Source organism: Boleophthalmus pectinirostris, unplaced genomic scaffold (genome assembly GCF_026225935.1).
Source record: "Boleophthalmus pectinirostris isolate CB_2022bp ecotype Guang Dong unplaced genomic scaffold, ASM2622593v1 HiC_scaffold_8, whole genome shotgun sequence".
NCBI classification, from domain to species: Eukaryota; Metazoa; Chordata; class Actinopteri; order Gobiiformes; family Gobiidae; genus Boleophthalmus; species Boleophthalmus pectinirostris.
This window is the reverse complement of record NW_026571515.1, coordinates 4,396,852-4,421,767: the sequence shown is the minus strand read 5'-3', so window position 1 is coordinate 4,421,767 and position 24,916 is coordinate 4,396,852. Positions and strand designations below refer to the sequence as shown.

Below are 24,916 nucleotides of genomic sequence, written 5' to 3'. Positions count from 1 at the left end.
CGAGTCGTCTTCGTTGTGGATGCAGTGTTCGTTCACACTAATTGAAAACGGCTCCAGAGACGGAACGATCTAGTGCCTCCAGCTCCCATGAATTCATCTGAATATAGATCTGATCTGGCGCTGTGTGGACGCCTGAAAACGTTAATACACTGATGTAGTTCTGTGCGCCGCGAAGTAATTCACCACCAAAACGCTAAGAGGCTAGAATATCTGTCCATTCATATAAACGTGTGTCTGTGTGTACGACCTGCAGACGTATAATCTCTGAAAAGTTTCACATGAACCATCTCCAACACGACAGAAACACAGAACAGACTCACCATCAGCAGAACACCCCTCTGTCACAGAAAGAACACTCATATTCCACTGAGTCGTGTCCTTTAGTCCGACAGAAACTGAACCGCCTCAGTGCACAAGGAGGGAGCTGGGTTTTTTTTGAGTGCTTAGTTTATGCAAATTAGTCATGTGATTTTAAGTTTTGTTTCTGTAAAACGTAAACAAATATGCTCAAAGCTGTGTGGATAGAGAAGACTTGCGGACACAGAAACAAGTCTGGACGCAAATCGTTTCCGATACGGTGATACGGTGATACAGGGATTTGTTTCAGTGTAAACGTAGCCAAAAACGAATGTTCAATTTGGAAACTTTGACTTAAGTGTCTGCCAATACCGATATTAACTGATACCTGTGTAAGGACAGAAAATGGTGCTGATTTCCTTGAAAACACAGTAAAGTATTATAAAAGTGATCCAACTGTGTCATGGAGCTGTTTTTTTTTATCCTTCACATCACAACTGAACACAGACTTAGACTTAGACCAGGGGTGGGCAAACGACGGCCCAGGGGCCACATGCAGCCCTCCTATCTTTGTAATCCGGCCCGCCAAACTTGAATAATAATAATAATAATCATCTTCAGTCATTTCAATAAATAGTAAATACCGTGGGATTTGACAGACAGATATTTTGTTGTAATTCTTTGTAATGATTTAACAATAACAATAACATAACATTTCTACATATTATTTTCTATATTATATTATCCCATGTTATTTTTTTTTCTCTTATGCGGATTTGTCCATTTGGTCTATGTGGATTACCAAAAAACTCCACCCATCTGCTCCTGGTGCGACCCTTCTGTCAAATTTTAGAACCTTTTGTGGCCCACGAGTCAGAAAGTTTGCCCACCCTTGACTTAGGCTACGTTCAGACTGCAGGGCTTAATGCTCAATTCAGATTTTTTTGTGAAATCCGATGTTTTTGCGAGGTCGTTCACATTTCCAATTAAATGTGACTTGTATGTGACTCCAGTGTGAACATTAAACGGCCCAAAAGTGTCCCGCATGTGCACTGGAGACACGATGACGTCAACCGCAGCGAGCGTCTCTGTGTTTACAGAAGTTGTCCAAACATGGACGCAGCATCGAGCACCTGGAGATTTTAAAGTTCCTCTCGTACCGGAGCCAGAACATGAACAACTTACTTGTTTTAAGGAGGAGATTGAGAAGGAGAAGGACGAGGTTTTTGGTCGTGGCGTTTTGTGGGACAGTCTGTTGAAAGGAACGTGTGGATGTGGAGACGGAGCCAAGACTGGTGGGATAGTGATAGTGATAGTGCTTCGCTTTAGTGACACGGAACGTGTAGGAGGATGAACGCGCCTTGGCTGTTCAGCCTGAAGTCGCATGTCAAAAGATCAGATATGAATTGGTTTTAGGAGCACATATCCAAGTGTCCTGGGTCACATTTGAAAAAATCTGATCTGTGTGGTTCAGACTGTCATTAAAAGATCAGATACAGGTCACATAGGGGCCAAAAAATCAGATTTGGATCACTTCAGGCTGCAGTCTGAACGTAGCCTTAGACAAACTTTATTTCCACAAAGTGAAACCGGCTGATGAATCGAGCTAGGAGAGGATATGATTGATTTTACTAAATGTTCAGAGGTGGAGAAAACGGGATTGGGCAACTTTTTTGATGTGAAGGTAGAAGTTGAGGTGAAAATTGAGTCAAAATTGACACCGAGGTTAGTGCTGGAATGTATCCTTGCTGCAATGAGCCACTTACTTCCATTTTAAAGAATAAATCATATAAATATATTTAGGCTCGAGTAATAATCCCGTGTAAATTGGAGGTGTATAATATTCAAAGTGTCTTGTAACGTGTCGTGTTCTTGTGTCTCCGCAGAGGTGCTGATGGACTCGACCACGGCGACGGCAGAGCTGGGCTGGACCATCCACCCGGCTCAGGGGGTGAGTCACAGGGACACCACAGAACACAGCGTCCCACGGAGAGGCTCTGGCTCTGGGCTAGTGCCCCCGCTGAACCCACCCCCCGCCCACTGGAGCTCACAGAGGCTCAGACAAACCACTGACTCATAACTGAAATCTATGGAACGGAAAAGAACAATACAACAACAGAACAACAACACAGCAACATCAGTCAGTTCAGTCAGTTTAATGTATGTGTGTTTTTCCACAATCAGATTAAGTTTATTTATTTATAGATTCATTTATTTTAATTAATTTTTTGTGCCAGCTTATATTACACGGTATCAGTAGCAAATGATCTTGACTTCAAAACTTATTTTCTATTCATCACATGCTACAAGATGCAATTCTGAGTAAAAAAAAAAAAAGACACCCATGTTTTTTCTGCGTTTATGAAAAAATAAGTCATTACCGACTGTTAGAACTGGGGGTGTGCAAAAATATTGATATATCATGCCGTTTAAAGTGATGATACAGTATCGATATCATGGGCTGCTGTATTCGATATATATCGCCGAGAGTATTTTTTGATATATTTTACTAAATGATTTGGTTACAGCGCTGCAGTTTTGTTCTTTGTTCAGAGGAAGGAAACTCGTTTTTGTGACACATTTGACATTTTCACTGTTTTGATGATTAAAATGTTTGTGTTTCATATGAACTTTGCACAAGACGTGGTTTAACAAAAACTTTTAGTATCACAGCCATGATTTAGTATTTATTTATTTTTTTGTCTGTGGAGGTGTCATGTAATTCTTTGTGTTGTGTCCCAGCACGACTTCAGTAAACTACAAAGCCGCACCACCCGCAGAACACACAAACACACACGGAGCAGACAGCGACCGCACAGCGAAACACACCCACAGACACACTCATCACTCCACGCCGACGAGGAACGGAACGGAGGAACGAACCGAAAAAGCGAGCGCGATGTGCCGCTTCTAGACACGACTGAACAACTGAGTCACTGCGAACACGCCGACAATCCACCGATCCCAGACACACCCTCCCTACACGCCACAACTGAACAAAGCCCAGAGTCACCGTGAACGAACAAACAAACAAAACCACTCACCCATCACACTGTTGGGTTTCCTTTAAAGTCCCACGCGGTTTATTTGTGAAAAAAGTTTGAAAATAGACCATTTAATGACAGTGCGACTTATAATCCAGAGCGACTAATAGTATTTTTAGCAATTGTAAAATGTGCTGCTAATCTCCCATACAGAACAGTTTTAGTTCAGGTGCTAAACGTTATTGGCTTTGGTCTGGGGAGGGGGCGGAGCTTCTACTGACCCCTTTATGTGGTCAGGGAATCACCACAGTCCTGGATGTAGTGAACGTACTGAAGGATTGTGGGTTTTACAGAGTCGAGAGGACAGATAAGGTGCTGTGTTACGGAGCCATGTGCCTGACTCCAAACTGCTTTTTAAGAGAACGGTGAAATATTCATACGCGCAGAGGCGTGTGGAGCTGTCATGTCAGCTGCATAAAACACTCCGCTTTAATGCGCCCACGTTTACGACAATGGTGACACACTCGACTGTCACGAGAACCTCTGACTTTTACATCAAACTACACCCGTCACGGCCACTGTCCCTCAGAGCGACTTTTGGCATAAAGTCACGCTGGGTCAGCACGTATTCATCCACGACTCACACTGAGAACAGAAACCAAACCATTATTATTATTTTGTAAATAAACGCCTGCAAAATGGTTAAAACTTTAGCATTTACCGTCCTCCCCTTTATTTGTTTTGGTCTTTCAAGCCAAGGCCGTGACAATAAGAGTTACGTTTTAAAGGACAGTGGTGGAACGTAACAAAGTAAAAGTAGTAAAGTATTGTACTAAAGTAAAAATGTCATGTATCTGTACTTTACTCGTGTACATTTTCAAGAAGATACTTTTTACTTTTGCTTCACTGAATTTGAGAGCAGGTATCTGCACTTTCTACTCTGCTGCATTTTTAAACAGACTGAAAAGTAAAAGTTTTTTTATTCTAGTTTGAAAAGCCTGAGGGGTTATTTTTAACACATTCATAGTTTGAGCAAACAAAAATATACAAAAAATAACAAGAGCTGGAAAAAAAAAGATCGATTCAGTTGTTTCTGCTAAACAAAATTCGGCACAAATCTGTATCAAAAGCACTACATTTAAAGTTTGACTCAGACCTCAAACTCTGTGCGAAATATTTTTACTTTTTTCTCTTTAAAGGGACAGTCTGGAATTTTGGACATAGGGCCTCATTTCCTCATGATCCAGGGTGTTGGAGACGTGTGGAGACACTTTTTAAAATCTCAAACACAACGGGTTCCAGGCACTCCCAGCAAGTTGAAAAAGTTAAAAAAGTTAAAAATCCCTGATGAAGCCCTGATGAAGACCAGTTAAGTTCGAAACATGTTGCTTTGGCCATTCAAATAAAGGCCTTTTAACTATATTTTTCCTCGTGCGATTTTTTTTACTTTTTCAACTTGTTTGGAGTGCCTGGAATCCCTTGTGTTTGAGTTTTTATCCTTTTTCCAAGAGCACCCTCTACCTGCTCCTACTGATTGGAACATCTGCAGCAAACAACCACATTTTTGTTCCTCTTACACTTTTTAAAATATTCCCTCCAGTCCTTGTATTTGCAGAGGTCACTGGTGTTAGACTAGTGCATGTTAATGGCCATAGTTCTCCTGCCGCTAAAAACAGTCTTACCCACTCCACAAAACACCCCAAAAAAATCTATTATTACACCAGACTGTCCATGTGAACATCTGTGTCGATAGAATAATGTTTGAAATAAAACTAACCTTGCATCGCATGAACCGTCACATAATGAGGGACTATTTTCTCATATATCAGTCCGCCGCTCGAGTTTTCTATCAGAAAGTACAACTCGCTGCTGCTGTTCAAACATAAATCCTTCAAATGCAAAGTTATTTTTACTTCTAAATTTATTCTATTAACACAGACATTCACATGGACAATCTGGTGTAATAATAGATTTTCTTTGGGTGTTTTGTGGAGTGGGTGAGACTGTTTTTAGTGGCACCAGTGACCTCTGCAAATACAAGGACTGGATGGAATATTTTTTTAAAAGTGTCTCCGCACGTCTCCAACACTCTGGCTCACGAGGAAATGAAGTCCTATGTCCAAAATTCCAAACTGTCCCTTTAAGTAAATTTTTAACGGATACTTTAATACTTTTACTTAAGCAGATTTTTCTTACAATACTTTTACTTGCTTGAAATTCAGTTTACTTTTACTTAAGTAACAAAATTGAGTACTTCATCCACCGCTGCCTGTATTATGTTAAACTGACTCTTGTGAGCTTTAAGTCATGTTCTAATATTGGTACCTCATGAAAAACAAACCTCATGTAACAGATAATACTCCCTACAACTGTACAACAACTCACCCTTATGTAACAGATAATACTCCCTACAACTGTACAACTCACCCTCATCTAAGAGATAATACTCCCTACAACTGTACAACAACTCGCCCTTATGTAACAGATAATACTCCCTACAACTGTACAACAACTCACCCTTATGTAACAGATAATACTCCCTACAACTGTACAACAACTCACTCACCCATGTAACGGATAATACTCCCTACAACTGTACAAACAACTCACCCTTATGTAACACTGATAATACTCCCTACAACTGTACAACAACTCACCCTTATGTAACAGATAATACTCCCTACAACTGTACAACAACTCACCCTCATGTAACGGATAATACTCCCTACAACTGTACAACAACTCACCCTCAATGTAACGGATAATACTCCCTACAACTGTACAACAACTCACCCTTATGTAACGGATAATACTCCCTACAAACTGTACAACAACTCACCCTTATGTAACTACTAACGGATAATACTCCCTACAACTGTACAACAACTCACCCTTATGTAACAGATAATACTCCCCCTACAACAACTCACTGTACAACTGTACAACAACTCACCCTTATGTAACACGGATAATACTCCCTACAACTGTACAACAACTCACCCTTATGTAACAGATAATACTCCCTACAACTGTACAACAACTCACCCTTATGTAACAGATAATACTCCCTACAACTGTACAACAACTCACCCTTATGTAACAGATAATACTCCCTACAACTGTCCTCGTCTTGTGTTTCCAGTGGGAGGAGGTGAGCGGCTACGACGAGAACATGAACACCATCCGCACGTACCAGGTTTGCAACGTGTTTCAGAGCAGCCAGAACAACTGGATTCGCACCAAGTTCATCCGTCGCCGCGGGGCCCAGAGGATCCACGTCCAGGTCAAGTTCTCGGTGAGGGACTGCAGCTCCATCCCCAACGTGCCCGGCTCCTGCAAAGAGACCTTCAACCTGTACTACTACGAGGCCGACGCCGACACGGCCACGGCCTCCTCCCCCGCCTGGATGGACAACCCCTGGGTCAAGGTGGACACCATCGCGGCAGACGAGAGCTTCTCACAGGTACGGAGCAGTGTGTGTGTGTGGGGGTTTGGGTTAGGGCCGGTGTGAGAAGAAACTGGGGTTTAAAAGAAGGGCAGCGTTCTTACTTGGGATGCTCTGATCCAGCCTTTTCTACGGAAAGCCGAGAGGGGTCACAACAAACGCAAACGCCGCAACATAGGGGTGGGCGATATATCGATATTTTAAATATATCGAGATAGTTTTTAAACTCGATATGAATTCTGACATATCGTATATATCGATATAATGCTTATATTAAATTCTAATTTCGCCGCTTCACTTGTTTATCTTCTCTCTCGTCGCCTCCGCGCGCCCCCGCCTCCCTGATTTTGTTCGCTCGTGTCTCCTTCACTCCTCACTGTCGCCGTGAACGCCGAAAGTTGGTGCCAGTGAAAAACTTCAAGCACCACGAACCTTTTCCACCATTTACAGACAAGAACATCAGCAGCACATCCTCATATTCCACCGAGTCGCGTCCTTTAGTCCGAAAGAAGCTAAACGAGCTGAGCTGCAGGAGAAGTGCTGTTTATGCAAATGAGCCATGCGCTTAAGTTTCGTTTCTGTAAAATGTAAACACACGTGCGCAAAACTGCATTAAACACATTATTATCGCAAACGGGCTGATGTGGCTCTAGAGTCGTTATGCTTTATATATTGTAAAGTTTAGCAATGTAAAGTTTATTTATGCAGAAGATTTTAATGAATAATCTGCTGCAGTGTCACTTGTACAACAGTGTTTGGAAACGTTGGGTTTGATCTGCAGTGGATTGTGGGATTAAACCTCAGAGCTCCTCACTGCTGGATAATAACATGGATCTATTGAAATAAGGAACATCCTGAGCTTCTTCTGCTAAATGAGCTCATGGTTCTGGTTTGGATAACAGAGTTAATGCAAAGATGAACTTGTGTTGAGTTGTTTTATTTATGAATGAAAAGAAGAAAATATGTATTATTTCTTTTATTTTACAGTTAAATTATTATTTATGTAATTAGGGATTTTTGTAATCTTAAATGTTCTTAAATGTTAAGCTGTCGACCTCTTACACTTCAATTTAAAAAAAAGGACCTTGTGGAATTTGGCAGATTTGTTTTTGCAGTTTACAGTTTTAGGGGGTTATTTTTTCTTGAACATATATCGAGATATATATCGTATATCGAGATATAGCAAAATATATCGAGATATATTTTTTGATCCATATCGCCCAGCCCTACCGCAACAAATACAAATGTGACAACACAACAAAAAGCCACAACACACCAAAAAAAGCCACAACACACCAAAAAAGCCATAATAGAAATGACCGTGGGACTCTATTTTAATGCAAACGCCGCAACAAATACAAACGCCACAACACAAACGCAAATGCTTGCAACATATTAAAAAGTCACAACACATTAAAAAGCCACAACACATTAAAAAGCCACAACGGAAGTGACCGCGGTACGTGAAACGAATAATGATAAAACAATAAATTACTTTTACTTACGTTTCCAACTTCTCCGTTCCTGTACTTTTCACGTTATAGTTCTTCTTCACTTGCCGCTTGATCGGTCTGTCGGAAAATAGAGTCCCGTGGTCACTTCCGTTGTGGCTTTTTAATGTGTTGTGGCTTTTTAATGTGTTGTGACATTTGCGTTTGTGTTGTGGTGTTTGTATTTTTTGAGGCATTTGCATTAAAATAGCGTCCTGCGGTCATTTCCGTTGTGATTTTTTTTGGTTTGTTGTGGCTTTTTTTTGTGTGTTGTGGCTTTTTTTGGTTTGTTGTGGCTTTTTGTTGTGTTGTCGCATTTGTATTTGTTGCGGCGTTTGCATTTGTTGTGAGCCCTCTCGGCTTCCGTACTTTTCAGTTCCAGCAGAGACTGAAAACAGCGTTAATTTACTTTAAACTAAAATAAAATAATCTGATCTGATCTAAATGTGTTTTCTCTCAAGTATCTACAGAACAACTTTGTGTATGTAACGGATCGAACATTCTGCTGCACTGATTTCATGTCCAACCAGGATACTGGCTGAATCGATATTTGGTAGAAATGCACCGAAATGAAAATTTGTGGCTGAAACTGAAACCAAATAAAAATGAAATGCTTGGCCGAATATCGAAACCAAATATCAAACGTGGTTCGTTATTCTTTAATATTGCATAAATAGCCTAGAATAAATGTTTAGACAAGAAAATGTTTATTAATATTCTTTAAATATTCCAGTAGCCTTTCCAGTAAGTTTACCAGTAAGTTTTTCATTCATATTAGACTGGGCCAGGAGAGTCAAATTCAAATTCACAGAGGCCATAATTAAAAACTGGGACAAAGTCATGGGCCAAACTAAATATTTATTGAAAATATCATGTTTTCTTTTCTTTCGAGATATGTAATGTTAAGCCTTTTCTTATTAAAATAAATGTTTTAATAATAGTTTTGCTTAAACACTGAATCCAGAACAAGCAAAATATAAAATAATTACAAGATTTTAAATAAATAATGTCTCTATAGTCTGTCTGTAGCCGGCGGGCAGCTCTAATACAGATATGATATGATCTTGTGGGCCAAATATAATTATATCTCTGGCCAAATTTGGCCCCCTGGGCCTGAGTCTGACATGTCTGGGCGAGGTCTTCAAACAAAAGAACAATTCCAAAAAAACTTAAGTGCATTAAAGTGGATAAACCCACAACAAATGAATTAATGTCCTTTTGACACAAGTCTGCTGAGCCACAGTAGAAAGGCTCATAATGTAAACAGAGGCTCCAGTAAATCTCAGTAAGTGTGTGTTTTTAACCTCATCGCGTCGCTGCACATTGTTTAATTGCATCATTGCCTCATACGTCACTATTCTGTTTGACTTTTAACTCACTCCACCGAAAGTACAATATCTATAATCGATCTATAATATTTGGAAGCTGATTTCCGATACAGCTAATTTTTCAGTATCAGCACAGATATTTCATACCAGTATTGGTATCGGTGCATCGTTAGTTCTTACTGCTATAAAAAAGGGGAATACAAATGCAACCAGTGACAGAACACACACAGTTTATTTTCTGTATATGCACAGGCCATGGCTCATGTGGGTTGTACTGTCATAATTCAATGTGAGAGAAATTCATTCTCTGTATTTGACCTTTAGTTTAACGTGTCACTTCCTCCAGTAAGTCTGGTTCAGGACCTCAGCTGCAGGAGTGTGTCTGTTGTGATTGTTTTGTGTTGATTGGGAAATGGAGGAAACCCACCCAGACACAGGGAGAACATGCACACTCCACATAGAAAGTCTGCACTAGCACTGAATTATGAAGGGCTGCAGGTGCTGGGGTTTAGATCCTTTTAACCCACTGTCTTACGTAGGAATTGTAAATGGAGTAGCTGTTTTGAGTAAATGAATGTACCAAATTGTAATTGTAAATACTAAGAAATACAATACTGTTCCACTGCTCTTGTCCTGACCCTGATGTCCTGCCAGGTGGACTTGGGCGGCCGCATCATGAAGATCAACAGTGAGGTGCGCAGCTTCGGCCCGGTGTCTCGGAACGGCTTCTACTTGGCCTTTCAGGACTATGGCGCCTGCATGTCCATCATCGCTGTGAGAGTCTTCTACCGAAAGTGTCCCCGCGTCGTCCTCAACGGGGCCGTGTTCTCCGAGACCCTGTCGGGGGCCGAGAGCGCCTCCCTGGTGGCGGCTCGCGGCGTGTGCGTCCCTAACGGAGAGGAGGTGGACGTGCCCATCAAACTGTACTGTAACGGGGACGGGGAGTGGATGGTGCCCATCGGGAGGTGCATGTGTAAAGCCGGGCACGAGGCCTCGGACAACGGGACGGAGTGCACAGGTACGTGAGGCTGGTGTAGTCTGAGAACTTTTATAGAGATGTTGTATATTGGTAAATGTTTCCAGAAAATACTTAAATAATGTTGTCCCCTGATTGGAAACATGTCTGGAGTTGTATTTAGCTTAATTCACGCTTTTCACATTTATTTTTTAGTATTTCATTAATCCTGTTCATGACTCTCAGCCTCAGAAATCATTTCATTTTCTGAACTGTTTTGTTACAGGTAGAAGTTTTGTTTTTAAGTGCATAGATCATCGCCAGACTCATTCTGAACTTTTTTGCAGTTCAGTTTTTGTAGTTCACTAAAGCTGCATACTTATATTTGTATATAATTTGTATACATGCGTCAAATATGCAAACGAATGTGAACGAGCTAGAAAATATGTGAATGAACGAGAAAAAACAAATGAACAAATGATACGCGGATTTGACTCATATCCGTATTTCATTTGTTCATTAGTTTTTCAAGATAAAACCAAAAATAAGAAAACGAAAAAACAACAATTTTCTTCATTATTTGTCTCCAAAACCAAAATGAAAAAGCGCGTAATGATTCTGTCTTTTTTTTCAAATTTTGTTGAAATGAATAATGGAAAAAATGTCCGTTTCACGTTTATTGCAAATTGGCTGAATTTAAATCAAATCAAATTAAACTTAGATAGTGCTTTTCATACAAAAATTTAACCAAAAGTGCTTTACAGTGATTAAAAACAATCCCACATTTCCTTCCACCCACCCACCTGCCCAACCCCCACACCTGCCCGACCCCACACAACCAGACAACCCAGACATTGACATGTATGGAGGGCGGGACTGGTCCTGTTTTAGTCCTGGTTCAGTCCTGGTTCTGTTCCATAGTGCTCTGTTTGTTCTTCTGCTTGAGCACCACTGTTGGGCAAGTTACTTTGAAACTGTAATGCGTTATTTATTACCTATTACTGTCATTTCAAAGTAATTCGTTACATTACAATATTACTGCATTTAAAATGTAAAACATTACATTACTATTGCATTACTTTAAGTTACTCTCACCAAAATAACTTTTGCGCTGTATATGGACTGAACCAGGACTAAACCAGAGCTGAACCAGGACTAAACCAGAGCTGAACCAGGACTAAACCAGAAGTGAACTAGGACTAAACTAGAACTGAACTAGGACTAAAACAGGACTCACTGTCGGGACGGGCTCGAAGGTGACGCAGGAGAAAGGAGCGGCTCTGCTCCGCACCTCACGGAGGTAAGAGCGGCTGTCACCCTGCTGCTCGGGCTCGCGGCCCTGATTTCAGCAACTATTTGCAGGGACCCGAGCCGGTGCAAGAGTCTGTTACAGCGCGTAACTTCTACCTTCCTTCAGTGTGTCCAGAAGTCCAACTTTTTGTGTGATTAGCATCTTCCTCTGCCTTTTGGGTGTGAGCGCAGGAGCCTTTGTCGGTGCAGAACGTTTCGTGGACGTTGTGGGTTTTCGTCGGGGAGAAAACTTGCAACCGTACAGCACTTCAGAATCACACTGTTAGAGATTGAACATGTATTTAAATTTGGCAGCTGAACGCATTCTGTACTGTACAGGAGACAGGAGTCCCTTGGCCAGTCAGGACGCAGCGGGAGGAACGCAATACACATTCATACAATGTAAAAAAAACAGGGCATGCAAAATTGCACAAAAAAAATTAAAATAAAAAAAATTAAAAATCTGCGAGACAGCGAAAAGTGAACTGCGATAGAGGGAGGGACAAGTGTAAACCAGGTCTAAACCAAAACTGACCCAGGTCTAAACCAGGTCTAAACAGCGTGGAGTTCTTTGTCAGTCCTTTCGCCCGCGGTTACCTGAAGGTCTATGAGGGCACATCTCCGGCGTTTCACCGCTGCTGATATCGAGGTGATTTTAGCGAATTTGTATGAAGAAAAACCCACCACTTCAACCCAGGTTAAAAAAAACACCGTAACGCGCGTTACTCACATTTGTACCGAGTAAAATATTACTATTTTTTCCCCTGTAATGCCTTACATTACTGCGTTACAGCAAAAAGTAATGCATTACTGTAATTCGTTACTTTTATAACGCGTTACTCCCAACACTGTTGAGCACATGTTACAAAAATCATGGAGGTATTATATATATAATTGGAGAGAGTGGCCAAGTCCTGTCCCGTCAGTACTTTTGTGTCTAACTCACCTCTACCTTGTGTCCTCAGCGTGTCCCTCTGGCTCTTTCAAAGCGGCGCAGGGAGACCACAGCTGTGTGCCCTGTCCCCTCCACAGCCGCACCACCAACCAGGCTGCCACCACCTGCCTGTGCCGCTCCGGGTACTACCGCACAGACGCCGAGGGCCCCGGGACCCGCTGCACCAGTACGAAGGGAACACACATACAACACAGGGGACACATATAAGACTATGTTCACACTGCAGCCTGAAGTGACCCAAATCCGATTTTTTGGCCCCTATGTGACCTGTATCTCATCTTTTAATGACACAGTTCAGATTTTTTCAAATGCGACTTAGGACACTTGGATATGTGCTCCTGAAACTGATACATATCTGATCTTTTGACATGTGACTTCAGTGTGAACGGCCAAAGTGCATTCATCCACCTACACATTATCAACAAGCCAAAAACGTCACTATTCTGCGCTGAAGTAGGCGAAAATTGTTAATAAACTCTGTGTCAGTGAAGTGAAGCACATCACCACTCACCACTCTTGGCTCCGTCTCCACATCCACACATTCCTTTCGACGGACTGAACCACAAAACACCACGGCCAAAAACCTCGTCCTTCTCCTTCTCAATCTCCTCCTTAAAACAAGTAAGTTGTTCATGTTCTGGCTCCGATACAAGAGGAACTTTAAAATCTCCAGGTGCTCAATGTTTGCATCCATGTTTGGACAACTTCCGTAAACACAGAGCACGCTCGCTGCGGTTGACGTCGTCGTGTCTCCAGTGCACATGTGGGACACTTTTGGGCCGTTTAATGTTCACACTGGAGTCACACACAAGTCACATTTAATTGGAAATGTGAACGACCTCGAAAAAACATCGGATTTTCACAAAAAAATCGGAATTGAGCGTTAGGCCCTGCAGTCTGAACGTAGCCTAAGACACACATGGGACACTGCGTAGTATGAATGTGGCGTGAGTGTGTGTGATTGGTGACGAAATGAAAAGTGTGTGTTTTTCCCCTTTCGCAGCCATCCCCACGGCTCCTCAGAACGTCATCTCCATCGTGAACGAGACCTCCCTGCGCCTGGAGTGGAGCCCGCCGGACGACAGCGGGGGCCGTGACGACGTGGTCTATAACATCATCTGTAAGAGCTGCGGCAGCGGGCGCGGCGGGTGCACGCGCTGCGGGGACAACGTGCAGTTTGTGCCCCGGCAGCTGGGCCTGAGCGGGGGGCAGGTGCACATCAGTGAGCTGCTGGCACACACACAGTACACCTTTGAGATCCAGGCGGTCAACGGAGTGTCCGACCAGAGCCCCTACTCGCCGCACTACAGCACCGTCAACATCACCACCAACCAGGCCGGTACGAGCAGCCGCCTACTCTCACTCACCTGTCTGATACTTATTTAGGTTATGTTTACACCGACGCGAATCACCGTATCGGAAATGATTTGGTCCAGACATGCCGTTTCTGTGTCTGCAAGCCTTCCCCATCCACACAGCTTTGAGCAAATTTGTTTACGTTTTACAGAAATTAAACTTAAAACCACATGATTAATTTGCATAAACTAAGCGAGCTGAGGAAGATGGCAAACGTGAAAACTGTTTTTTCATGGACCGTGTACAAGCACATAGTTCTAGCTCCACTGTTTCCCGTTTAATTCGTGTATCATTTGTTCATTTGTTTTTCAATATAAAACCAAAAATTTGAAAATGAAAAATCAGATAATGATTAATTTTTTCAGTTTTCAATTTTGTGACTGAGTACAGGACTTAGACCGGGACCAGACCAGGACCAGACCAGAACTGAGACCAGGACTAAGACCGGGAACAGGACCAGGACTGAGACTAGGACTGAGGCCGGGACCAGACCAGGACCAGACCGTATTTGAGACCATTACTGAAAGGGGTTTAGCCCTGTTTTAGTCCTGGTTCAGTCCTGGTTTAGACCTGGTTCAGTCCTGGTTTAGACCTGGTTCAGTCCTGGTTTAGTCCTGGTTTAGACCTGGTTCAGTCCTGGTTTAGACCTGGTTCAGTCCTGGTTTAGTCCTGGTTTAGTCCTGGTTCAGTCCTGGTTTAGACCTGGTTCAGTCCTGGTTTAGTCCTGGTTTAGTCCTGGTTCAGTCCTGGTTTAGACCTGGTTTAGACCTGGTTTAGACCTGGTTCAGTCCTGGTTCAGTCCTGGTTTAGACCTGGTTCAGTCCTGGTTCAGTCCTGGTTTAGACCTGGTTCAGTCCTGGTTCAGTCCTGGTTTATACCTGGTTCAGTCCTGTTTTAGTCCTGGTTTAGACCTGGTTTAGTCCTGGTTCAGTCCGGCATTGCAGTTTAAGTCACGTAAATGGGAAACGGTCGTTATCCATTTTTTCCTTTATTCATTTAAACACAAAATCAAAAACTGAAGAAATGAATCAGTATCCATTTTTTTCATTTTGGTTTTGGAGACAAATAATGAAGAAAATTGTAGTTTTTTCATTTTCTTTTTTTTTGATTTTCATATTGAAAAAATGAATGAACGAATGATACACAGATTCCTTTTGTCTCTGGTTTTCCACAATAGCGTCACATGACCGATGTCACGAACCCAGCGAAAATAACAAGAAGACTTATTCCTCACCTCTCGTGAAGTGGCAAATATAAAGCGCAAACAACGACATGCGCTTTAAATTTTGCAGCCCTCACTGTAATGTTTGTTTCGCGTGTCCTTTCATTCAGCTCCATCGGCCGTGTCCATCATCCACCAGGTGAACCGCTCGCCCACCTCCATCACTCTGTCCTGGTCCCAGCCCGACCAGCCCAACGGCGTCATCCTGGACTACGAGCTGCACCACTACGAGAAGGTAACTCTCCACGCTGGTACTTGTAACTTTTCCGATGGAGACTCAACTATCTCCATGGAAAATTCAGGTAAAGCAATAACATCTCCATGGAGACGAGGAGTTGATGCTACTAGGACAATTACTACAAACATTTGATTTTCACAGTCGTAATTAAAGACCCTGTACGTGATTTTTTTCCCCATGTATTTGAGCAAAAGTACAGATATGTTCAGTCAGCAGCTCTTGAGGTCAAAATAAGTCCACTGTGTGCTGTCTGCATCTAATTACACAGCATTTTATAGTCTGATAATCAGGAAGTGCATATTAGCATACTAGTTGTTGCTTTACCCCAATGGAAAAACTCTCCTCTGGTCGTAGAGAGTTGTGAAAAGTGCTTATAAACTCATCACGGTGAATAATTAGGATGTTCTGAATGCAGACGGTAAGTGAAGAAGAACTTTAGGCCAGTGCAAACTGTTCAAAATGATCTAGTTCTGTTTTTCATGTTTTTGAAACATAAAAATCAGGTACAGCGCCCTCTGGAGGCCCAGTGTCAGATGCCCTGTAGTAGAGGTGTGCAAAAATATTGAAATATCGCTATATTGCATTGTTTAATGTGCTGATACAGTATGGATATCGTGGGCTGCTGTATCGATATATCGCCGAGAGTATTTTTTGGTATATTTTACTAAATTATTTTGTTACAGCTACAGTTTTGTTGTTTGTTCAGAGGAAGGAAACTCGTTTATGCGACACATTTGACATTTTCACTGTTTTGATGATTAAAATGTTTGTGTTTCATCTGAACTTTGCACAAGAAGTGGTTTAACAAAGATTTTTAGTATCACAGCCCACAAGATTTAGCCTTTTTTGAACCTTTTATTGAACCATATCAAATCGATTTGAAGTATATTTTACCAAATCGTATTGAATCGTGAGCTCACTGTATCAAGATATGTATTGTATCGTGGCCTATGTATCGAGGTTTGTATCGTATCGTATCGTGGCCTGTGTATCGAGGTTTGTATCGTATCGTGGCCTGTGTATCGAGGTTTGTATCCTATCGTGGCCTGTGTATCGAGGTTTGTATCGTATCGTGGCCAGTGTATCGAGGTTTGTATCGTATCGTGGCCTGTGTATCGAGGTTTGTATCGTATCGTGGCCTGTGTATCGAGGTTTGTATCGTATCGTGGCCTGTGTATCGAGGTTTGTATCGTAGCTCATATCCCTCGCTCTCTGTCCCCGTGTGTCCTGACAGAACCAGGCTGAGAGTAACTCTTCAGTGAGCCGCAGTCAGACGAACACAGCGCTGATACGAGGACTCAAACCCGGGACCATCTACGTGTTCCAGGTGCGAGCGCGGACTGTGGCCGGGTTCGGACGCTTCAGCGGAAAGATGTACTTCCAGACCATGACCCAAGGTGAGATCAGGAACATGTCGTTTCATCGTACAATCCAGAGCGTTCTAAAACTGATCAGGAAAGGTTTCGTTTTGTCTTTGTACATTATTTTCAGTGTCTAGCCTTGTTCAAATGATGTGTTAATGTTAATTTTTATCAGATTTCTTTTATTTCTTTTATTATTTATTTATTTAAAACAAGGACATTAATCTCAGAAAGAAAAGATGCTCTGTGCCAGATTTAGCTACAAGCTCCTTTCCATCTGCAATCCTTGGGCGGGTACAAAATACATTAAAGAAACTCAGTTCTCCTTAAAATAACCACAATCCAATTTATCAGTAAACATTTATTACAATCACAATTAATTGATTGTAATTTTCATAAGTACAAATTTGTCATTATCTTCTAAAAAATACTCAAATTCATTGTCATAAATAGCCTCTAAAATGTACATTTACCAAATTCAGTCTTATTATCCTCTAAAATACAATTCATCAACAACAATGACCATCAAGACAATCAAACACAATACATTTACATCTATTATACAGTCAGTCAGAATGTTTAAACGTTTGAAAAAGCCTGATGTTAACGTGCTACTTTTTTTGCTGCTCTGAATGAAAAAGCTGACTGTCCCATCACAGAACGTTTAAAGGGAATGGTCAAATTAGAACTTACAGATTAGTGAGATGTTCTAGATGTTCATCTGCTCTGATCTCTTACAACCCTGTTTTACGTCTCACTCAGACCGTCCTGGGTCCAGCTGTGACTCCAGTGTTGGAGCGGTTTAGTTGTGATGTGAGACTCAGAGCAGTTTTGTGTTGTTGTGTCTCACATGTTCACACCAGAACTGTTCATTTATGAAGGGAAAAGGCTGCAGCATCCAGCAAAAACAGACGCCTCACTGCACTACACTGCATGTGTCTGAGCTCCTGCTGTAAGACACAGTGAAGTGTGAACTCCCAGAAGAAGATAAAACAGACAATATCACATTGAATATGGATCCTCATAAAATTGTTGTGAGATATATTGTAACACATTATTTTTCTCGTGTGTTTTGTCAGAGGAGTACGCCTCCAGCCTCCAGGACAAACTGCCTCTGATCGTGGGCTCCTCTGCTGCAGGCCTGGTCTTCATCATCGCTCTCACCGTCATCATCATCGTCTGCCGCAGGTTTGAAACTCTTACCTGGAATTTACACCAGGAGCGTCAGCAGCACGTCACGTAGGCAGAGCTGCATACACAAATTACAAACTAGAAACAAAGAGCTGCTCCTGTGACTCCAGCCTCTGTGGATTCTCACGTTTAACACTAAACTTTTTACATTGTTCATGTATTCATTGTTGATTGGATGAATTATGTTTTAAATCACAATGCAAAGGTTGATAACAAGAGAGACAATGCTTTGCAGCGATAACGAGCTGTATTTGTGGCGCTCACATTAATTAAGCTACTCACCATTTCGCTTTGTTCGTCTGCTCCTCGTGTCTTTTCCTTCAGAAGTTGTTCTTGTTAAGTTTCTGTCTGATGTCGTGAAGTGTTTTATGTTCATCCTCCGCGGCTCTAAACTTTCCGTTGTCCATCATGAGTCATTCCCTGAGCTCCTGATGCGGCGCACGGTGTTCACGAGACTGTAGTGGCTTTAGAGAAGGTCTTATGAAAGGATGTCTGAAGTTTATTTTGACACCACATGCTTATTTCTTGTTTTGCCTCTGCTAAGATGCTCTGGAGATGCTCTGTACACATTGGAAAATTAGAACTCCAACCTTATTTGAGCGGCGATTAAAATGGAAGGCGACACCTGTTACGCTTTGTTGTAAATATTGGGTTACACTACAGAGACGCCTCACGGTCCCGAGTTTGATTGGCTTCGGGGGGCTTCTGGGTGCTCCTGTTTCCCCCATTAACCTTCAAACCAGCCCTGATCCTGCAGCTGTAGCTCCTCCTGACTCTGCTCTTTCTGTTTTGTGTGACAGGAGGAGCTCAGAGCGGCCGGACTCTGAGTACACAGACAAACTGCAGCACTACACCAGCGGACACAGTAAGTACTCTCACTCACAAAATATCCACCAACTACTCCCACTGTAGCTGGTCTATGAATGTGTGTGTGATGGGTGAGTGGTTTCTTGATGTAAAGAACTTCGAGAACCTTGAAGGTGGAAAAGAAGTGTATAAAAATGTGACTATTGACTCCTCGAATACATGCTGAAGGAGCTGTGTGTGTGAGAAGAGCCATTTCTGTCTCTGTTTTTGCTCTTGTTTCAATGAAGCGGCTCCTGGAATGAAGATCTACATCGACCCGTTCACCTACGAGGACCCCAACGAGGCCGTCCGAGAATTCGCCAAAGAGATCGACATCGCCTGTGTCAAGATCGAGCAGGTCATCGGAGCAGGTACGACTGTTTGAACTCACCGCTCACGGAAAGACAGAGACAGGGTTCTTGAAGGGTTGAACTTGGTCTCAGTCATAGGTCATGGGTTTTCCAACAGGATAATGACCCAAAAACACAAAGCTAAAAACACCCAAGAATGACTAAGAAGAACAAAACATTGGACTGTTCTGGAGTGTTCTTCTGTGAGCCCAAATCTCAATTCTACTGAACATCTGTGAAAGGAGCTGAAAGATGCTGTCTGGAGAAAGAACCCTTCAAACCGAAGACAACAGAAAACAGTTTGCTCACGTGGAGTGGGTCAAAATACAGGTTGACCAGCGCAGAAGTCTCACTGACAGTTACAGAAATCGTCTGCTTGCACAGTTTGCCTTTAAAGGTTGTGCAACAAAATATTAAGTTAAGGGTACCATCATTTTTGGCCAGGCCAGTTTCGTTATTTTGTTTTTTCTAATAATTCTGTTGAACCACAGGTGAAAAAAAATGTTTGATTTTTGTTGGACGATTTTCAGTAATTTTTTATTTATTATTGCTTTTCTCAGTTTCAAGTTATTTCAGTGATTATTGTTGATTTTTCTTTCATTGCCAGAGAGGTATCAACAATTTTGTCCAAGACTGTAGATGATAAATAATGATTATAGACATTATCATTGTAAGAGTCCTTGTTGCTGTTGCCAGGCGAGTTTGGGGAGGTGTGCAGCGGGAACCTGCGGCAGCCGGGGAAGAGGGAGATCCTGGTGGCCATCAAGACCCTGAAGGGGGGCTACACCGAGCGGCAGAGGCGGGACTTCCTGTCTGAGGCGTCCATCATGGGCCAGTTTGACCACCCCAACATCATCCACCTGGAGGGCGTGGTGACCAGGAGCAGCCCCGTCATGATCCTCACCGAGTTCATGGAGAACGGCTCTCTGGACTCCTTCCTGCGGGTGAGCGGGGGGGCGGGGCTACTGTTCTGGTCATGTTAGAAGAGTCTGAAGCGCTCGTGTTACAAGCTGGGCACTTGTGAAAGAAGTACGAGAAACTGAAGTGACGTGAGGCTTTGTCACTTAAAAAAAACACTGGGTTAAAATGAATTGAAATCTTGTACAATAATATATTAGTCATTAGTGTAGCCACAACATGCATACGAAGCAAAGGGTGAAAGATCTTGCCCAAGCACAAAACACAAGCACACAACACAAGCACACAACACAAACACACAACAACAGTTTAGTCTAGAACCACTGCTGCCCCACCTCGGTGTCCCAGTGGCACTAATCAGTAGCCTGATTCATCAACCAGTTTCACTTCGTGGAAACCGTCTGACTTCGCAGCATTAGAATGTGTTCGCTCCATGGTAGACGGGTACTTTTTTTATTTAACCAATCACAGCTATTTGGTCATGACGTTTGTAATGCGTCAAATCCCGTAGGAAGGAGGGCAATAATGTCTTTCTCCTTGATAATATTCACCAAATATTCTCTTTGTTCCGGCTTTAAATCCTCGATCTCGGGAATCGTTGACAACACAGAATGTCTGTCTTCGTCTACATCCATCTCCACGCTTTGTTTACTGTTGTGCTGTTCCACAAAACGGACACAGACAGACGCCACGAGTTTGACGTCATGGCTTCACAGCTCACAGCTGGCCTGTGCACGGTCTACAGCTTCTGGGGTTCTTGCAAACCATCTAGTGTATTCTGATTCCTAACCTAGCCAGCGTGGCTAACTAACTAGGCCCAGCGATTAAAAAAGCAAACTTGAAGCATTTGAAACTTCTAGGCAATGGTTAGATGACACTCTAACACTGGGTCATATCTTTTACTAAACTGAGAAAGTATTGTTTCTTCAAAGGAAAATCAAATATTTTGAAAATATATATTTATATATAAATTATACTTTGTAATTATATTTTTTTATGGCCTTCAGTATGCTCTTTTAGAACAAAATCTTCAAGCTCTAAAGAGTTCAGTCAGTCCTTAGTATGTGTCCTCTTGTTAGTGCTTTGAGCTCAGTTTAAGGGCCTGTTACCATGAGAACGCTTGTGGGTAAAAACGACAAAATATTTTATCAGAAGTGCCTTTCGTTTAGACGGTGACAGCATTTTTGGGGCTTAAAAATGCAAAAATCTGAAACCACCCTCCAGAGTGGAAAAGTTGAACACGCGTCGTCGTAGCGTTTCCGTCTACACTGCCCAAGACGCAAAACTCTGGTCAGATCTGCTCAGGTCGTGTACAAGTTTACGTCACATACATCACCGCCTAACGTCACCACCGAGCCGCCTGGCATGCATACACAATCGAATTCCACACACTTTTGCATCACCATATGCACGAAGGTTTCCTCCTTGTCTAAACATGGAATAAAAAGTGAAGACACGACGCCACTTTTGCGTCTTCTGTTCACACCGTCATCATATAAACATAGCCTAAGCTTTAGTTACACCACATGCTACTTTGAGTCTTGATTTTATATGAAACTGTCCTGACTGTATCTCCTGCTCCCTGCACTGTGTTCAGCAAAATGACGGTCAGTTCACGGTGATCCAGCTGGTGGGGATGCTGCGGGGCATCGCTGCAGGGATGAAGTACCTGTGTGAGATGAACTATGTGCACAGAGATCTTGCCGCGCGGAACATCCTGGTCAACAGTAACCTGGTGTGTAAAGTGTCCGACTTCGGCTTGTCCCGCTTCCTGGAGGATGACACCTCTGACCCCACCTACACCAGCGCTCTGGTGAGCAGCTGCATGTTTGTTCACTTTCACTTTAGGGATTATGTGACTTTGAAATGCTGATAAATGTTTTTTTTTTCTCAGGGAGGGAAGATTCCCATCCGCTGGACCGCGCCCGAGGCCATCCAGTACAGGAAGTTCACCTCGTCCAGTGACTGCTGGAGCTACGGCATCGTCATGTGGGAGGTCATGTCCTACGGAGAGAGGCCCTACTGGGACATGAGCAACCAGGACGTGAGTGTCTGCAATGGGGACTTTAGGCACCAGCACATACAGGGAGAACCTCCAGATACTCCTACTGTCTATTCAAAGCCCTCATTCATCCAGGAGTGTCCAGTGTAGAGAAGGTTCAGTAGTGTTGTAGTACTCAAGACCAGTATTGGTCTCGAGACGGGCCTCAAGACTGTTTTTTTTGTGGTCTTGGTCTCGTCTCAGACTCAACCACATTTGGACTCGGTCTTGTCTTGGTCTTGAAGGAGTTTGAACTCTTGTCTCTTGTCTCAGTCTCAAGGTCTGACACTCAACAAGTGATAAAATAGAGATAGATTTATAAAAAAAAATATTGATATATTTGTGCCAAAATAACAGTAAAATACAAATAAATGTCAAAAATGACAAAGGTGGCCTCGATTTGGTCTCAGTGGGCCGTGGTCTCGATCTTGTCTTGGTCTTGGCCTTTTAAAGTCTCCATCTTGTCTCAGTCTCAACCCTCAGAGGTCTTGATCTTGTCCTGGTCTTGAGACCCTGTGATCTCGGACAAATATAGCTCTTGATTAGTGTGGTCTTGACTACAAGCTCTGCGTCTTGTCACTGGTGGTTTCATCCAGGGGCAGACTGGGACCAAAAAATGGCCCTGGACTTTTTCCCCGGGGGGGAGGGGGTTTATGTCCATGATTAAACTGCAGATGGGTCTTGTTTTTCTGGAATTCTCTCCAGGTCTCGTACCACTTCGAAATGTTTCTCCCCATAGTTGTAAGAAACGGTATGATGTAATCTTTCGTTCATCCAGGAGTGGTCCTGCGTAAAGAACATTTCAACTTTCTCCACATTTCTATTCAAAGGCAAAAGTGTCTGAGACCAGAGTCGCAGGTTTTTGTGACCATCAAATCACAGTCATTTATTTGTAATTGTTTTGAATTGCTTGAATTGCTCGTATCATTAGAACTTCCCTCGCCCCATATTGTCTCTCCTGTTTTGATTGCATGTTGTCTCACTTTCAGACATTGTTTTTCCTCTGTGTTTTGTAGGTCATTAATGCCATAGAGCAGGATTACAGGTTGCCGCCCCCTATGGACTGCCCCAGTGCACTGCACCAGCTCATGCTGGACTGCTGGCAGAAAGATCGCAACAACAGACCCAAGTTCAGCCAGATCGTCAACACTCTGGACAAGATGATCCGGAACCCCAGCACCCTCAAGGCCATGACGCCTTTGTCTTCCAGGTTTGACCCTTTATGGTGTTTTTGCTCCATTTTCAAACTCAGATCAGTCACTTTGGTCTAAAATTCTTGTTGGACTAAAGACTCTCTAAAAAAAACGGAAAATCTCTCAAAACTTTTCCATATTTGTATGTATCTGACAAAAACTGCACTCTCAAGACTACACCTACAGGGGAGGCCATGCAAAAACTACTATTTATGAAGAAAAAAGTAGGAAAATATGTATTTATGTAAAGGCACATTGGCAGAAACTTGAGTTTAAACTGCTTTTTGAAAAATAAATACAAATGTTTATGTATGAAAGTGGAGAATAAATGAGCATTTACATCCCTAAACTCTAACCCCTTCCTCTTGTGTCCTCTGCTCTTATGTCCCTCTGTCCCTCTGTCCCTGTGTCCCTGAACAGTGTGCATCTACCTCTGCTGGACCGCAGTGCTCCAGACTTCTCCTCCTTCACCTCAGTGGACGAGTGGCTGGACGCCATCAAGATGGGCCAGTACAAGGAATACTTCTCCAATGAGGGCTTCAACAGCTTTAACACAGTCTCTCAGATGACCATAGAGTAAGTACACAGAGTACACACACTACACACACTACACACAGTACACACACTACACACACTACACAGTACAGTGTCAGTCAGAGCTGCTCATGTGTTTAAAGTGATTCGCTTAGAAAAGATTTGATTTGAATGTTAAAGCGTCTGTACCTGATTTTTTCTCATGTATTTGAGCAAAATGTGTCCTGCCCCAGTACAGATATAGTGTATAAACAGCTCTTCAGGTGAAAGTCAGTGTACTGTCTGAATCTAATCCTAAAGTGTTTTCTTGTCCGATAATCAGGACATGCATGTTAACGTTCTAGTTGTCTCTGAAAAATGTAAAAAGCACAAACTAAGTCAAACAAATCAGGTACATCTTTTGCAGCTGTAATTGTGTTATGCATTTGTTCTGAGGCTCTCAATAGTAGTGTATATGATCATAGTGTATATGATGGTACATACGGTACACACAGTGGTGTATTTATAGCTTTAAGGAAAGAGCTTCCATACATGAGATGAGTCAGGAACACAGAAAATGGTACGTTCGAGTAGGGCTGAACAGATTTAAAAAATATCTAATTGCGATAAGTATTGCAATTACGATTCGAAAGATTTTTGTTTGTAATAATAGGATTCTGTTTAAAGTTCAAATAACACGTCCATGAAGCAAAAAGCCTGAAATATAAACTGATAAACAAATACAAGAGTCACATTTGAGAACAGTTTGTGCAGATCTAAAGTCAAAGAGCAGCTCTAGTGTCTCAGATTCTCATCAGCTCTCGTTCCTCACAGGGACATCCTCCGAGTGGGTGTGACGCTGGCGGGGCATCAGAAGAAAATCCTCAACAGCATCCAGTCCATGAGAGCCCAGATGAACCAGATCACGTCTGTGGAAGTGTGA

General features: G+C 42.5%; 1 protein-coding gene across 3 annotated transcripts; it reads left to right on the top strand.

Moving 5' to 3' along the window:
* ephb2a (eph receptor B2a) lies at positions 1-24,916 on the top strand. 3 transcript variants are annotated; one of them, XM_055165657.1, is made up of 17 exons: positions 1-24; positions 2,186-2,248; positions 6,424-6,744; positions 10,199-10,562; positions 12,755-12,910; positions 13,748-14,083; positions 15,433-15,557; positions 16,795-16,957; positions 18,001-18,109; positions 18,913-18,977; positions 19,207-19,329; positions 20,005-20,252; positions 21,824-22,039; positions 22,121-22,270; positions 23,284-23,477; positions 23,881-24,036; positions 24,808-24,916. In XM_055165657.1, the coding sequence occupies exons 2-17, from the start codon at positions 2,192-2,194 to the stop codon at positions 24,914-24,916; spliced, it is 2,892 nt and encodes a 963-aa protein (XP_055021632.1). In that variant the 5' UTR covers positions 1-24; positions 2,186-2,191. The 3 variants fall into 3 exon arrangements, with proteins under 3 accessions (XP_055021632.1, XP_055021631.1, XP_055021630.1); XM_055165656.1 differs by lacking the exon at positions 1-24 and having other exon boundaries at positions 2,174-2,248; XM_055165655.1 differs by lacking the exon at positions 1-24 and having other exon boundaries at positions 2,192-2,248; positions 15,433-15,579; positions 16,820-16,984.

Excerpts from the sequence above, each read along its gene's own strand:
- ephb2a (XM_055165655.1), top strand. The coding sequence starts at position 2,192 with ATGGACTCGACCACGGCGACGGCAGAGCTGGGCTGGACCATCCACCCG. Across the intron at positions 16,985-18,000 it reads CAGGAACATGTCGTTTCATC|AGGAGTACGCCTCCAGCCTC; the intron begins GTACAATCCAGA and ends GTGTTTTGTCAG. Across the intron at positions 18,978-19,206 it reads GCACTACACCAGCGGACACA|CGGCTCCTGGAATGAAGATC; the intron begins GTAAGTACTCTC and ends GTTTCAATGAAG.